This window comes from Gymnoscopelus braueri, assembly GCF_963280865.1.
Source record: "Gymnoscopelus braueri genome assembly, chromosome: 16".
NCBI lineage: Eukaryota > Metazoa > Chordata > Actinopteri > Myctophiformes > Myctophidae > Gymnoscopelus > Gymnoscopelus braueri.
The window spans coordinates 18,058,701-18,075,423 of NC_137616.1; the positions used below are offsets into that span (position 1 = coordinate 18,058,701).

At 42.9% G+C, this 16,723-nt stretch overlaps 1 protein-coding gene across 5 annotated transcripts in view; it reads right to left on the reverse strand.

Moving 5' to 3' along the window:
- The window catches only part of LOC308103944 (DNA (cytosine-5)-methyltransferase 3A-like), a 62,526-nt gene that overhangs the window by 22,284 nt on the left and 23,519 nt on the right, over positions 1-16,723 (reverse strand). For all 5 annotated transcript variants that reach the window (XM_080454162.1, XM_080454161.1, XM_080454160.1 and 2 more), the window contains 2 exons: positions 2,130-2,363; positions 136-294 (listed from right to left, as the gene is read on the reverse strand). In XM_080454162.1, the coding sequence (XP_080310288.1) occupies positions 136-294; positions 2,130-2,363 (393 nt within the window). The remainder of the gene's footprint in view (positions 1-135; positions 295-2,129; positions 2,364-16,723) is intronic.

Here is a 16,723-nt window from a genome sequence, read left to right on the forward strand (position 1 = left end):
CATTTTGGATAGAGTATAGCAGTGGTTCTTAAAGTGGGGTCCAGGGACCGTCAGTGTTCAAACTAGTATAGAGCCCTGAGGGACCCAGGTCAACCAAGTATAGGGTTTACAGTAGGTGGTTAAGGCTTTTCTTACCACAGAGAACATGCCGTCTCCAAACCACATGACCCAACGGGTTCCGTCTGCAGCTCGACTGCGCCCGCTCATCCACCAGGACACGATCCTCCCTGGCCACCATGTGAACCCCCGCAGCTTCCCAAACACAAGTTGACCAATGCCAAAGCCCCTGCCATCCTGTACACACACACACACACACACACACACACACACACACACACACACACACACACACACACACACACACACACACACACACACACACACACACACACACACACACACACACACACACACACACACAAAGTATACTTCAGTTGAAAATGAAAGTCCAAATATACACACATAAACCATAGTTACAGAAGATACATCATCATGGTGGTCAGTTTGTTTTACCTGGTACTAGGGCTGCACCAATCGATTATTATCTTATTAATTATTCTATCCATTACTTTCTTAGATTAATCGAATAATTGACAAGTGTTTGTTTTAAATCAGTTAAGTGTGTGTGTCAGTAGTAAGTGACCACTTAAAGGGATATTTCACTTTCAAAAAAACTTTTGGTCATTTTATCATCTACTCAGGCCTTTGTTAGCCCCCCCAGACAGTTTTTAAGTTGCTTGATTCAGTATTTAGATATTTGATATTCATTTTATCAGACACGCCCCTTTCCTATACAAACCCATTGTAACTTCAAACTCCATTTTAACCATGTTAGATTCATCGAAAACACCCGTCCGCGGTTCTGGTGACTCACCCTGCCCTCCTAATGCATGAGGGGGCCGTGGTTTTCCGATTTTTTCCCCCATTTATTTTATTACATTTTTTTTATTGCATACATTTTTTTTCATTTTCCTAAAAACATATTAAAAATAAATGAAAAAGGTAATTGAAAAAACACGGCCCCCTCGCGTATTAGGGGGGAGGTATGAGTCACCAGAACCAAGGACGGGTGTTTTTGATGAATCTAACATGGTTAAAATGGAGTTTGAAGTTACAATGGGTTTGTATAGGAAGGGGGCGTGTCTGATAAAATTAATATCAAATATCTAAATACTGAATCGAGCGATAGACGATAAAATGACAAAACGTTTTTTTGAAAGTGAAATATCCCTTTAAGCTATAAGGAACAAATATTATTTGTTCCATTGTAGTACAGTCACGCAAAAATAGCAAAAACAGCCAATCTACAAGCTCGAACGTGTCGCATCACGATGCGTTGAGTTTAGATCTTCTAGAAAATCTATTCTTTATCTATAAATGCACAGAATCTGTGTGTGTGTCACGCGCATAACTTGAGCACTGCCCGACCGATCGACTTCAAACTTGGTGTGTGTATCATGAAGGACCCGAGGGTGTGGTGTGCTGAACCAGCGGTTGTCCAGAACAGAAAATCCAGAAATCTCTATTGGTCTGTCTGTCTCTGTGTCAATCTGTCTGACTGTGACCCTTTTATGCCCATGTATGGAGATACCTGATGTCACGAATATATCGCCATAGTACTGAAGTCAAAGACTGGCCTCGAAGTACTATGATAATGGGTACTGCATTAAGAGTAGGGCTGTGAATCTTCTGCTATTTCACGATTTGATTCCGATTCTGGGGGGGTCACGATTCCGTTTTTTCCAGATTTTTTCAAAACAAACGATTCTCGATTCAAAAACGTTTTTTCCGATATATATATATATTTTTTCCAGATTCAAAACAATTCTTGATTAAAAAATGTTTTTCCCCGATTCAGGCCAGAACTTGCCACTTCTCAAAAATGTCATATACAAAAAAATAAAAATAAAATAAAAAGTTTTTTGAGAGAATCGATTCTGAATCATCCAACATGAGAATAGCGATTCGTATTCGAATACATTTTTTCCCACACCCCTAATAAAGAGCTCTGGGTATTGCATAACCGGAGGGGCATGTGTTCCCAACGGGCATTGCCCTAGTTTCCTTAAAATCCATTATTTTTTGTTAACAGTTAAATTGATTAGTTGGATTAAGTGTTGCACCCCTACCTGGTACTCCATCTCACTGGGCGTGGCTTGGTCTCCCCTGGCAGCAGGCTCTGGCGTCATGGCGACGCTTGGCGAGGCAGGGTCTGTGTGTTGCTGGGGAGGGGGAGGGGCTGGCTGGCGGGGAGGGGCTGGCTGGCTGGCAGGGCTGGCTGGCTCCTCCTCCTTCTGAAAGTCACCCTCTGATAGGTCGTCCATCATGCTCATCTCAGCCTCACGGTAAGCCCGCCTCTCAGCCTGTGTAATAAACAAAATCATCATGTCATCAGCACAACCAAAAAAATCTTCCAGGTAGATAACGCCGGCAGTGTCGCATTGGAACAGTATTATTCATTGACCTTATTTCTGGAACAGGACACATTGTTATAGACTATTAGAAACATATTATTTTGGTCTATATACACAGGTTGTCAAACAAGTAAGACGCGCGAACGCTGGAAGCGAACGCAGCTCGAAAATATTGTGTATTTACGGACTTGTTGTAATCCGTGTTATTTCACCGTGATGGGGAGAGAACATTGACATCGTGTGTGTGTGTGTGTGTGTGTGTGTGTGTGTGTGTGTGTGTGTGTGTGTGTGTGTGTGTGTGTGTGTGTGTGTGTGTTTGCAGGCTGTTGTGCATTTTTGTGTGTGTGTGTGTGTGTGTGTGTGTGTGTGTGTGTGTGTGTGTGTGTGTGTGTGTGTGTGTGTGTGTGTGTGTGTGTGTGTGTGTGTGTGTGTGTGTGTGTGTGTGTGTGTGTTTTGCAGGCTGTTGTGCATTTTAATCAGAGCATTGTCTAAATTCCTGCACTCTGGCGCACTCTGGCGGCTGCACACAGAGAGACACACACACAGACAGACAGAGACACACACACCCCGAGCACGGTTTCATAGTAAGCTCCACTTGCGCGGAGGCGCGCCTCCTTCCGCCCGCTGCGTTCGCAACAAAGCATAGCTTCTGGACACTTTAGTTTATATTGTGTACTTTAGATATCCATAGACATTCTTCCCGTAAATACTACTCTACATCTGGTCTATTGACAGAAGGCTGTAAAAACATTGGGGAATTATATCCACAAATGACTATGAGCATGAAGGGAAGAAAAAACATGTACATCATGACACACAGGCAACATTTGGAGTAGTACAGAATAGATGGCCATTTATTTTGTTTTTCCACACACTTAAAGGTGGTATGGCATTTAAGAACATTGACTACAACTCAAAGTATACTTGACATTACTGCCAAGCATTTTGCAAAGCATACCAAACGTATTCTTTTTTTTGTTTTTTGGAGAAGCCACTGTGTGCCATTCATTTCAGTATGGTGTGGAAGTTAATTTGCAAAGATTTGCTTGAGATAGGTAATCCAACACAGTGAAATCTCTGTCATGGTCATTTTGTTATGTTGTTGTTGACAAAGCTAGCCGTAATTTGTCCCTGGAGAAACTTGATTTATGAAAGGAATTAAAAAATTCTTAATGACAGCCAGAGAAGCAGAGCATTTAAAGATGGGTTTATAACCTGAAAGTCTCAATTTAAAATAGCAAAATCTGTGAAACATTCCAATAGCTAACAAGCGGCAGCAAGCTTTGGAAAAGGGTCAGCAGTAGAAGGTGAGCAGTAGTCAATGGAATAAAAATGCATTACCACTGGCATGGTCCTTTAAGAATGTTAATTTGAGTTACCCACATGCCAATCTCCATGCCTGCTGAACACAAAATTATTTGCAGACCTTCATTAAGTACAGTAGGCATCATGGTATTATGTATGGTGGTGGTCTGTATGTCTTATAGCAGGGGTCCTTGGGGGGGTCCAGGGGGTCCCCAGCTAAATTAGTTAATATAGCATCAAAATTTATTCAACCACTGACTTTAGCCCTATATACATTATATATACCTATATATATTTTCAAAGAATCTCGAAAATATTGAAAAATGTGGAGTATTTTTTAAGAATTTTAACAGACAATGGCAAGCGAAGGGTCGCACTCAGAATGACAAGGTACATTTTTATTTTATTTCCATATTCCTTAAGTTACAAACGTTTCGGCTATCCAGCCTTCGTCAGTGTCAGAGCGCGGTGGTAACAGAAACAAGGTGAAGCATTTTAACTACACAAATCTTGTATGGGGGGGGGGTCCCTGGCACAAAACATTTTCAGATGGGGTTCCGCGGCCAAATACATATTAGTATGGGGGTCCTTGACATGAAAAAAGTTTGAGAACCACTGTCTTACAGTATAGCTAAAAAGCATAAACAAGAAAATGACCAATGTTTTTTAGGAATGTCCCATAATTGATGTTTTCTGTGGCCCATCCAGATGAGTTTGTGGATGCAGTAGATCAGGGCCTTATAGTGCCCTGGGCAGTTGGAACAATCCTCTAATTGTTCCTCTAAACAGGAAGTGAGCGGGGAGGGGAAGGGGGCAGTGCAATGGGTTCAGGCAGCCCAGGAGCGTGTGTGTGTGTGTGTGTGTGTGTGTGTGTGTGTGTGTGTGTGTGTGTGTGTGTGTGTGTGTGTGTGTGTGTGTGTGTGTGTGTGTGTCTTTGGAGTGTGGGGTGGCACTCAAAAGAAAAACTGAGAAAGCGCAAACAGGCTATGTGTTGATATGTGTGGCTGGAGATTGAAATGAAAATTGACAGAGCGCCTGTAGAAATGCAGCAAGAAATAAGAAGGGACCGGCAGAGAGAGGATGCACAATATCATGTTTCCTCTCTGCGTACAGTACTGTATCTGAGGCAGAAAGAGATCCTGTCTGTGTGCAGTACTGTACTGTATCTGAGGCAGTAAGATATCCTGTATGCTTACAGCACTGTATCTGTACAGTACTGTGTCTGTAGGCAGAAAGAGACCAATGTGTGAGGAAGACGGGAGAAAGTGAGAGCAATAAAAAATAGAGGGACTGATGAGGACAAAGAGGAAAAGAGAAGAGAAAAGGGGGGGGGGTGGGGGGTTTAGAAAGGAGAAGGAAGCTGGCGTAAATTGCAGTGTGAGAGACAGTAAAAGTGAGAGTGTTCGTCTCTCTGACAGGTCTCTCCTCACAGTGACCCGGGGCAGGGGGGTCACTCCTCTGTGCTCCTGTTGACCCCTGACCCCATAAAATCCTAATCAGCCTGTTACACGGATCACAGACGCAGACCACACAGATAAACACACTCACGTGCGTGTGCGTGCACACACACACACACACACGCACACACGCACACACGCACACACGCACACACACACACACACACACACACACACACACACACACACGTATGCACATATAAACACATTGTAAAGGAAATTCCATGGAAAGGTTTTAGAACATTTGAGATGTTTGTACAATACATCCAACAATCCAAAAATCTCTTCAGAGTAGAAAATCTCAAGGAATTGGTGTTACGTTAAAACTACAATACTGTATCTGATGACCACAAAAACATATTTTTTGATTGTTGTAACTGTCTTAACCACGCCAACAGACGAAGACTATTTTTCACCCATGTCCAGGTGTCTGTGTGTGTGTCTGTGTGTGTGTGTGTGTGTGTGTGTGTGTGTGTGTGTGTGTGTGTGTGTGTGTGTGTGTGTGTGTGTGTGTGTGTGTGTGTGTGTGTGTGTGTGTGTGTGTGTGTGTGTGTCAGATTTTTCATATTCCATTCCGATTGGCTATGATTGCCTTCCAAGGCAAAAATAATAATAATAATACATACATACAATTTATATAGTGCTTTTCTAAGTACTCAAAGTCGCTTTGAAATAATAAATGCAGCACCCGATCTACCCCCAAATTTGAATCACACATTGTGGGGCCTCTAAATAATGCAGAATCAAAAGCGATTCCAAAGTCACCCATAGAGGGCACCACAAATGATACAAATACAAATGTTACTGTTGCAGAAAGATGTCCTCCCCCCCACCAAATTACAAATGGTCTTGTGAGTGACGATTACACTCAAATAGACTTTCGATATTACTGTTTGGCTGTAATTGGCTTAATAACGTGTGGGCAGGCAGGAATGACACAGCCCTGGGTAGGACACCCAGAGGTGACTAAGACTTGTGCTCCAAGGAGCGCCCATTTGTAGTTGATCTAGAATTATCCAGATCTACTGTATCAACTATGGACCTTGGAAACCAATGTAATTACTAAGTGATATTAGCCTAAATTATAATTAAATTATAATAATAAATTGTGTTGGTTGGTTGCCAGGCATCTGCCCGAACATTGTTTGAGGATGTGGAGCCCTGTTGATTTCAGTTGATTAAACACTATTATCAAACATTTACAAAAAATATGTTCAGAAAATGGGCTATCTACAAGCTCACAACACGTCGCATTGCGACACATTGTGAGCTTGTAGATTTCTAAAACATTTAGCCTATAATAACATGCAAAAATAGGGACCTCAGAGTTATAATGTAAAATAAATAAGCTTGAGGCTTTATGAAATCAAGATTCTATCTTCATTGACATTTACTTGTTAGTGTCATCTCCTCTCCTGTCCTGTCCTGTGCCTTTCTAAAGGTAAGACTGTGTGGGTCAGTGGGTCAGTAGCACAGAATGCAACCCTCAAGCAACTATAGATTCAACTGTGGACAGAAAATGTATGCTTAATCGTATTTCCTGTTTCTGGTTACTGTTTCTGGAAAGAATTCAAATCACAGGTCATTCTAAAGCTGAGTACAGACCTCCACCAAGGTGGCAGTTTGTCTATAAGGTGTTTTAGTGCCTCTGGCGCCATGTCCCCTTTTTGAATAGAACTTCATCATGCATGTGACCACTGACTAGTTAATCGGTTCTCCCTGAGCTCCCTGATGTGTGGTTTTCTGTTCAGAAGTTATGTGCATTTTGTGACGCACTTCTGGCCAAGTAATGAGTTCTTCCTTGGCCCAGGACCAACCTTTTCACCAAGATTTGTGCAAGTCCATTCATAGCTGCTCGAGATATCCAGAAGATATACAAAAGTGGACAGACAGGGGCCCTACCTCCTTGGTGGAGGTAATTATATAGTACACTTCAAAGAACATTGATTGGCTTATGTTAATGTATAATGTTCATGTATACTATACTTGTAACCAAACAAAGTTCCTAGCACATGTCCATGTAGATATACAGTATGTGTGCGTACAGAATGCAAGTGTACACTGCAAACAGACATGAAGGTAATTATGATTTAGATACCAATCTATGATGTCTTCTCTACCTACCGTACCCGTCTACTACTACTACTACTACTACTACTAGCAGTAGTAGTAGTATTACTACTCAGGTCAGGCATGTGAGAGAGTTTCTTTCCCTGGAATTTGTGACCACAGGGTGGTGTTGCGGTTGATATGAAATGATACTCCAGTTAAAAGTGATTTACTGTAGCCTGGCTGACAGGAACATTTTGCATGGTAGTACAGTAACAGTATCAGGTTGCCACTTGAACTTAGCCTAAGCTACTATAAATAAATAGACATTAAAACAATGTTTATGCACAATGTTTGAAATGGACTGATGCAAATGCGTTGTTTCCACTCTACCAGCGTACCATGTGATATCCATAATGATACAGTATTCTGTGTTCAGCTTGGTGCAGTAAGGCAGGGGTTCTCAAAGTGCCCCTCAGGGTTCCTGGGAGGGGGGGGGGTTGAGAACCACTGCAGTAAGGCACTGTTTCTCAACCAGTAGTCCACGGACCACTAGTGGTCCTTGGCATAATTACAGGTGGTCCATGAGAAAATGTTTTAAAATGTTTAAAAACGTATGTATATTGTACCTTTGTTAAAAGTATTAAATATGTTTCAATAACATTACATAAGTCCATCAAATGTAAGATAATATTTGAACAAATACTGTAGTACTGTAGTGTGGGGAAAAAAGCTGGAAATGAAATAATGACTGTTAAGGGCTTGATATACTTTGTTGTGCGTGGTCATGCACCAGAATTAGCCAATCTACAAGCTCACAAAGCGGCACGCTGCAGCGCATTGTGAGCTTGTAAATATGCAATTTTTGATGCAGAACAGCGGTGCGCAACTATAAAGTATAAATGTTAAATATTAATAGATAAAATAAAATAAGATAGAAATTAATTGCTGTTATGCCTTCTTATATATGAAATATAAGAAGTGTGCCTATACTGTATATTCTTGTGGGGAGGTGGGGTGTGGTGGTCCTTGACAATATTGTTCAAAATATGTTAGTGGTCCAGAGCTCACAAAAGGTTGAGAAGCACTGCAGTAAGGTATGCTAGAGAGCTGCTGGTAAGTACCTAAAATATGTTTAGTACCATCACAGATGTCTCCACCACGTTGTTAGTGCACAAATGCTGTAGACAGATGCTCAATACTACGTTGCACATTCTGTAGCCTACTGACAGTACACCGAGCCCTGGTACAGGACCAGCACTTAATTTGATGTAATTTACGTTATGTACGTCATGAAGATATGATTGTGATGAAGAGAGAAAGGAAACAGAGAGAGAGAGAGAGAGAGAGAGAGAGAGAGAGAGAGAGAGAGAGAAGAGAGAGAGAGAGAGAGAGAGACAGAGGGGCCGTAATGTTGTGAGTTACGACTTTGAACTTAGATGAACCCCATGGCCTGGTCAGTATTTTCACTCCGGGCCCCATCCCCCTGTGACCTCTCACCCCTCACCCCTCGACCTATCCAATGAGCCATCTCTTAAACCACGCCCCCTTTATGACCGTGACCGACCCTGACCCACTGATGAACCCGTTGTTGCTCAAACGCACAGAGTCAGCCCACCCCACCCCACACACACAAACACACAAATGACCCACACAAACATCTAAATCACCGCTAAGAGGGCAGTAAAGACCTACGCTGCAGCACTCGCTCAATAGACAACATACAACGTCGAGTGCTCTTTCATTAGCCCATTAAAACCAGGAAAGCATCTGTGTCATTTTAGATTTTCGCGTTGGCTATTCAGAAATAGCAGCTATTTTAGCTATTTTTGAACATTTTTGAAAAATCTTGGAAAGTGTGCGAATGACTGATTTGGTAGGCATTTGTAGAATCGGCCTCAGGTCTAAAGCGGTTAGATCTGATCGCAGCCATGGGACGCATTACAGACGAGCTGTCAGAGGGGTCTCTCCATGAACCTCTGCTCAGGTCTCTTAGAATGGGCTGGTCCTAATGACAGAACAGCCTGTTTGCATGACTTCACAACAAAAGGATGTTAAAGGACAATTCCGCTGTTTTCCACAGCAAGGGTCCAAAGTCATTCATCACCCTGGTGGGAGTTAACAACACGTCAGATCGTTGCTTGGCATCTCCTCTCGTTATCGAGACATTAAGCGGCCATTTGGTTTTGCAGGGTTAGGGTTTGTAGTACGGCAGAAAATGTACTTCAGCCTCACCACATAAAGCCAGGACAATCACTGTTTCTGAACATTGCTGCAAACTTTCCAGGTCTTGCCACAGATTTCGAAAGATAAGTAAAACGTTTATTGATCCCTGTGGGAAAAATCAGGTGTTGTAGCAGCAACAGCAGTAAGGATGGTAAGTAAGAGTAGAGATAAGAACAAAGATACAATGAAATAGAATAAATAGACCTGGAGTCTGGGATTGACTGAGTCTCTATATGTGTATTCTATCAATAAATATAAGTATTAAATGTACAATCTATCACCAGTGAATATATGCATGAATATGCAACTCATCATATGAATGGATATATGCACAGTCTTTCAACAGCGAATATGAGACTGATGTACTCACATGTACAGTGTCAACAGTATCTGGATAATACAGTATTATGTACATTCTATCCACAGTGAATATGAATATAATGATATGCAAAGTCGTGTGCAGCTCGTGAAGAACACAAGCGTCGTGACCTTCAGATGGTTTACTAGGCCTACTGAAGGTCTTTGATGTGCTGGAGCTCATAGGAGAGAGGAAGCCTGTATGTGGTTGACAGCACTTTGGCGCAAAGCCAGTCCGATCAACACAGAGGATCAAATAGGAAAGCAGGCAACCGTTAGTCAAGCTGTTTTTACTTGACTTAACCATTTAAGCCCTGTTTTATACTTTGTACGATAGTGTCCAGTGAAAATAGCCGATCTACAAGCTCACAGTGTGTTGCATCGTGACACTTTGCTTGTAGATCTGCAATTTTTGACAAATAAAATAAAATATATACACATATTTCTTTTTCATTTTTTTTCACAAACTGCACCATATCCTGCACTGTAAAATCCTCAGGGTTAATTCAGATAAATGATCACTGTTGTAGGAAAAAGGTTTAAAGACCCATGAACACACACACACACACACACACACACACACACACACACACACACACACACACACACACACACACACACACACACACACACACACACACACACACACACACACACACACACACACACACACACTCAGACACACACAAGCAAGCATGCATGCATGCATGCATGCATGAAAAAGAAGCACAAAAAAAACATCACTTACAGACCGGACATCGCAGCTCTGCAGCAGCAACTTTCCATCTCTGTCTCTCTTTCTCTCTCTCATGTTCTCTCTGTGTTTCACTTCCTCCTACACTATACCCTTCTCTGCCCTCTCCACTGAACTAGCCCCACACACTTTCTAACAGCCTACACACCTCATGCTCTCTCTCTCGCTCTCTCAGTCTCTCTCTCTTTCTTTCTAGCTCTCTGTTGATTGGCCAACAGTTAGATGTGTGATTTACAAACTGAGAGACGGCTGAACAGATGTTTAGATGAACCCCCAACATGTACCCCCCCCCCCCACACACACACACACACACATTAACCCAGCCGCCCCCCCTTCAATCCATGGCCCCTGAAATCCTGTCCTTAGTGCCCTAAACCCTGTCTGACAACCAGACATAACTCCACTTCTCTACGTGCGCGCGCGGCGCGTGTGTGTGTCAAGGTCAGGGGTTAGGTAACTCTCAGGGTTGACAAGGCAATAGGAGGTGTCAGGGTTAGGACCTTAGAAACATACACTTGCATACACACACATAAACATAAATGTGCATATACAAAACATACACACGTGCACACACACAAATATACATGCACACACATGAAAATATAAACACGTGCACACACGCATACAAACAAACAAAAAACACACACACACGCACACGCACCCACACACACACACACACACACACACACACACACACACACACACACACACACACACACACACACACACACACACACACACACAACAGAGTTACAAGCCACAGCACATCAAATCTTTTGGATCATTTAGAAAATGTACTCTTGCTGAAAAGACGGCTTTTTCGACATACAAGCTTTTTCCGCTGAGACCGACACACGTTAAGAACGTTTTACTGGTATCGGCGCTCTACTAAAACTGCAGCCCTTTTATGGTGAGGGAGCGGTTTTACTGTACATTATATGTTACAGTACATGTCAACTCAACATCTATTTGCTTGGCTGAAACCCTACGCCTAATTCTCATACTCCGTTGCACCAAGCAAATGACACGCAAAATAAAATCTGTCATACTTTAAGCATGAATGAAGCCCGATTTATACATGGTTGCGCGCCAGTGTCGCCCACTGAAAATAGCACATCTAACAATGTGTTGCGGTGCGACCAAGCATAAATCATGCAGGCTTCATCAGGCTTTATATTATGCTTAATCAGGAAACACGCCGGCTTTTGTTCACTCCAGAAAAGGAGTGACTTGACGGAGATGTGTGGATTCCATGTGATAGGGAAGATGTTGAATAGTGGGGGTAGAGCCAACAGCTGGCTGCGATTCAACGGACTGACAGAACACACACACACACGCACACGCACACGCACACACATACACACACACACACGCACACGCGCACACACACCCCCCCACACACACACACACACACACACACACACACACACACACACACACACACACACACACACACACACACACACACACACACACACACACACACACACACACACACACAGAAATCTGGAACTGCTTAACCTCTGCCTCCACCAGCCCTCCCTCCCTCTCACTCACTCTCTCTCTCTCTCTCTCTCTTTCTCTCTCTCTCTCTCTCTCTTAGTCTCTCTCTCTCTCTCTCTCTCTCTCTGTCTTTGTGCCCCCCCCCTCTTTTCAATCTATCTTTTTCTTTGTCAAACTATTTTGTTGGCCTCTTTCTTTGTGCCAAAATGTCTTCTACCTCTCTGTATGACTAAATCTATCTTTTTCTATCTGTTCTCTGCTAAGCACTAGAGTATACAATGTAGAATTACAGTCCTTTGTCCCTTTGTCTGTCACCTCACATGCACATGCACATACACGCACGCACGCGCACACGCACGCACGCACGCACGCACGCACGCACGCACGCACGCACACACACACACACACACACACACACACACACACACACACACACACACACACACACACACACACACACACACACACACACACACACACACACACACACACACACACACACACACACACACACACACAAGCATGCATGACTTGACTGCACGAAAACTAGAACTAGTATTTGTTTTTAGGGGATATTTCTGGTAAGTGACATCGGGTGAAAAAGCAAGACTAGGGTGATAGGTCATTAGTCACATTCATATCCCATCATGCAACTCAAGCACATGTCCTCGACTGCAACCTGGCCCAATGAGCAGCGCCAGAGAGTACTGGTCTCCATTATTAAAAGGAAGCGATCAGAGTGTCTCACAGACACTAGTGCTGGTGAGAAGATCACTGTTCACAGGAAACCACACACACACTCACGCGCACACACATACACACACGCTCGCTCGCTCGCACGCACGCACGCACGCACGCACGCACGCACGCACGCACACACACACACACACACACACACACACACACACACACACACACACACACACACACACACACACACACACACACACACACACACACACACACACACACACACACACACACACACACACACTAAACTCTGCTCTACGTCTCTCTGTCTGGCTTTCATCTATCTCTCTCCATCTTTCACACAGACACACATGTTGCATCTTCTCTGCAGCCTAAAGAGACAATCTGGAATTTATTGGACCATGAGTACTGTCATTATATCCGCATATGTTCTTTAAAACTGTTTGATTTTCTTAAGCCAAAGGACAAACAATAACAAAATACATTACAAATGTATAACAGTTTTTCTCAGTCTCAAAATGCACAGGCTGCCAAAAAACACAGCATCAACATTTCAACACTGCGGCAAAAGGTCAAAATGAGCTCGATATGTGTACAGCACAGCGAAACACCTATGGGGAAGGGAAATCACATCCAGAGTCAAGTTGTTTCCCATTCTTTACCTTCAACACTCTAGCATCCTTATTTTGGGGTGAACATTCTGCGTAAAATAGTAAATCTGAGGCAAACTGGCAGTGTGCATACAAAGTTTGGCTATGATTGCTCCAGTGGTTTGCGAGATTATCTCTGGACACAGACACACACACTCGTATAGACTGCTAGCCTTCTGGGAGAGCCACATGTACAAAATGATAGGAGGCGTTAAAAGCTTGTAGATCTGCTATTTTGTCCAATCACCATAGCCACTTTCAGACATGCATTGTATTATCGAAGTTTTCAAGAGTTCAAAATGAACGCGACATTCCGAATCAGTAGGATCGTACATGCAACGGACGTCGGATTTTATGCGGGCAGGACCCTTGCCTTAAGTCCGGGTCAAACCGCTCTAACGGTGGAGCCTGTGCGCTCTTGCGAGTTTAAAGTTCGCTGTGCGCTTTCACAAAGGTGTGTGGGCAGGATAGCAATTTTGGGGATATAGCAACAACACGCCCACAACCACACCTCCACCCGCAAATAACGGAGTCGGCAATTTGGGGGGAATTGAGCCACACTTCTCTGCCGGGTCATTTCGGACCCTAACACCACAAGTGTCACTTTTTTTATAGAGACCATCAGATTTAATTAAAATGACAATTAATAATTTTGTTTCGTTAAAATGGCTATTTCTGAGGATATCATGAAGCCTCGTTCCAATAAAGAAATGTAAAGGATACTTTTTACCTATTTAAACTTGAAAACAGGTCAAAAATTACCCTAACACAATGGAAGGGCTAGACGATCATTATGTTCCAAAAACCATGAAGGCCAAAGATGTATGAGTCCAACAGTCCAACCACACAACAGTAATGACATTACAAAGATGAAGCAATAAAGTCCACAAGGATCACAATATTATTAACTCAATTCAAAAGTGTATTTTGGAACATGTTTGCCTATAATGACATGCCCAAAAGGGATGTCAGATTGAAAGTGGTTAAAAGGATGTCACAATTTTACTGTGAAAGTAACAATTTGTGGTTAAATCTAATCTGTGAACATTCCCATACACTAGCTCTGCACCCCTGACAGCATTCCATTTTAACCACATGAACTACTGTATTGTCCCTGTTCTGGCCTTGTCATAATAGGCAAACATTCACTGAGATCTACAAGCTCACAACGCATCGCAATGTAATTCATTGTGAGCTTGTAGATCAACTATTTTCGGTGAAGAGAATACCCATGGGGGACCCCAGTCAAAAAAGTATAAAGGGTTTAAATTGTTAAACTGGCTTTAAAGTCACTATAACCTATATGTAGCTATAACATACAGTACAGTATGCAATATGTTTTTACATTTAATTAAAAATGACTTTCAGCCAGGGAGAGCGGATGGGGGTTTTAAATTGTGGGCTGATAGCAGGGGAGTGGGGCAAATGAGGGATGTTTTTGGTGCTAATAGGAGTATGCTGACTTTTGAAGAACTCGTCACGAAAAATAATATCCCTCGCATTCATTTTTTCAAATATCTGCAATTGAGGGACTTTATTAGAGCTAACCAGGATCACTCCATGCTGGCCCCTCCCTTATCTGTGTTGGAGAGAGTTTTGGTTAAAAATCCATTCGGAAGGGGAATAATATCAGAATTTTATGACCTGCTAATGTCATTTTCTCCGGAATCCTCTGAGCATAGGCTTAATGCCTGGAGAGCAGACTTACAGGAGGACCTAACAGTGGAGCAATGGAGTACAGCTTGTAAACGGGCTCAATCCCAGACTGGGAATACACGCCTAAAACTCCTTCAAAATAATTGGCTCATGAGAGTGTACATCACACCTGTGAAGCTTAATAAGTTTAATAACAATATTCCGGACCTATGCACCAGATGCGGTGAAGATAGAGGCACATTGTCCCCATCCTGTGTGCCTTGGTCTATCGGCCTCCAAAATCCAAAGGCAATTTTATAGAGGAATTTTCGGACGTACTATCTTTTATGGCTTCCCGCTCTGATAGACTGTTGATTTTAGGTGACACAAATATCCATGTCTGTTGCCCCGAAAAACCCATGGTTAAAGAGTTTCTCCAGATTGTGGATTCTTTTAATCTCACACAGTCAGTTTCAGGTCCAACACACAAGTACGGCCACACTCTAGACCTTGTGCTCTCGGCTGGCCTTTCCATATCCGTCACTGATATAAACAGCACTGGCGTCTCTGATCACCTACTCATACATTTTGAAGCTATGCTGTCCTGCACTACCTCTGCTCCCCCTCAAGCCCTTTCCCTCACTCGTTGTATTAACTCATCGACAGCTACTAATTTCTCAAATTCATTCACGCTCACCCACTCACCTCTCATATCTGATGCCATCACCTCTTGCACGGATGCTGAAACCTTAGTTACACTCTTCAACTCCACCTGCACTGACACTCTGGACTGTGTAGCTCCTCAAAAACTCACTAGAAAAAAGTCTGACACTGCTGGCACCCCCTGGCTAAACGACACCAACCGCACTCTCAGAAAAGCCTGTAGGAGTGCGGAAAGAAGATGGAAGAAGGACAAACTACAGGTCTCCTATGACATTCTCAGAAATTGCCTTAAGGCCTACCAAGCATCCGTAAAGTCAGCTAAATCTCAATATTATGCAGATCTAATAAATAAAAATGCCCACAGACCACAAATATTATTCAATACAATCAACTCCATCTTAAACCCTGTTTCATCTGCCACCACTACCCCAGCCCCAAGCGCAGCGTCCTGTGAGTCCTTTCTGAAGTTTTTCCTGGACAAAATAAACAACATCAGATCATCCATATCACCCCCAGTCTCAACTCTCTCAACAATAAGCCACTCAGTCAACCATCTCCACCATTTTCAGCCAGTGTCATCCGCCCTTCTGTCTGAAGTGGTCTCCCACCTGAAATCCACTTTCAGTCCTTCTGACATCATCCCCTCCCGCCTCTTTAAGGAGGTTTTTGACACCATCTGCCCCCTCACCCTGGCAATCATAAATAGCTGTCTTGGAACTGGAGTTGTCCCCTCCAGTTTTAAACATGCTACCGTTCAACCTCTCCTAAAAAAACCAAGTCTAGACCCTAGTGACCACAATAATTTCAGACCCATCTCCAAGCTGCCTTTTATTTCCAAGGTTTTAGAAAAAGTAGTTTTTATCCAAGTCTCCTCATTTTTAAATTCATTTAACATTATTGACAAATTTCAATCCGGTTTTAGAACTTTGCATAGCACAGAATCCGCACTGCTCAAAGTACAAAATGACATCCTTTTAACCGTCGACTCTGGCTCTTGCG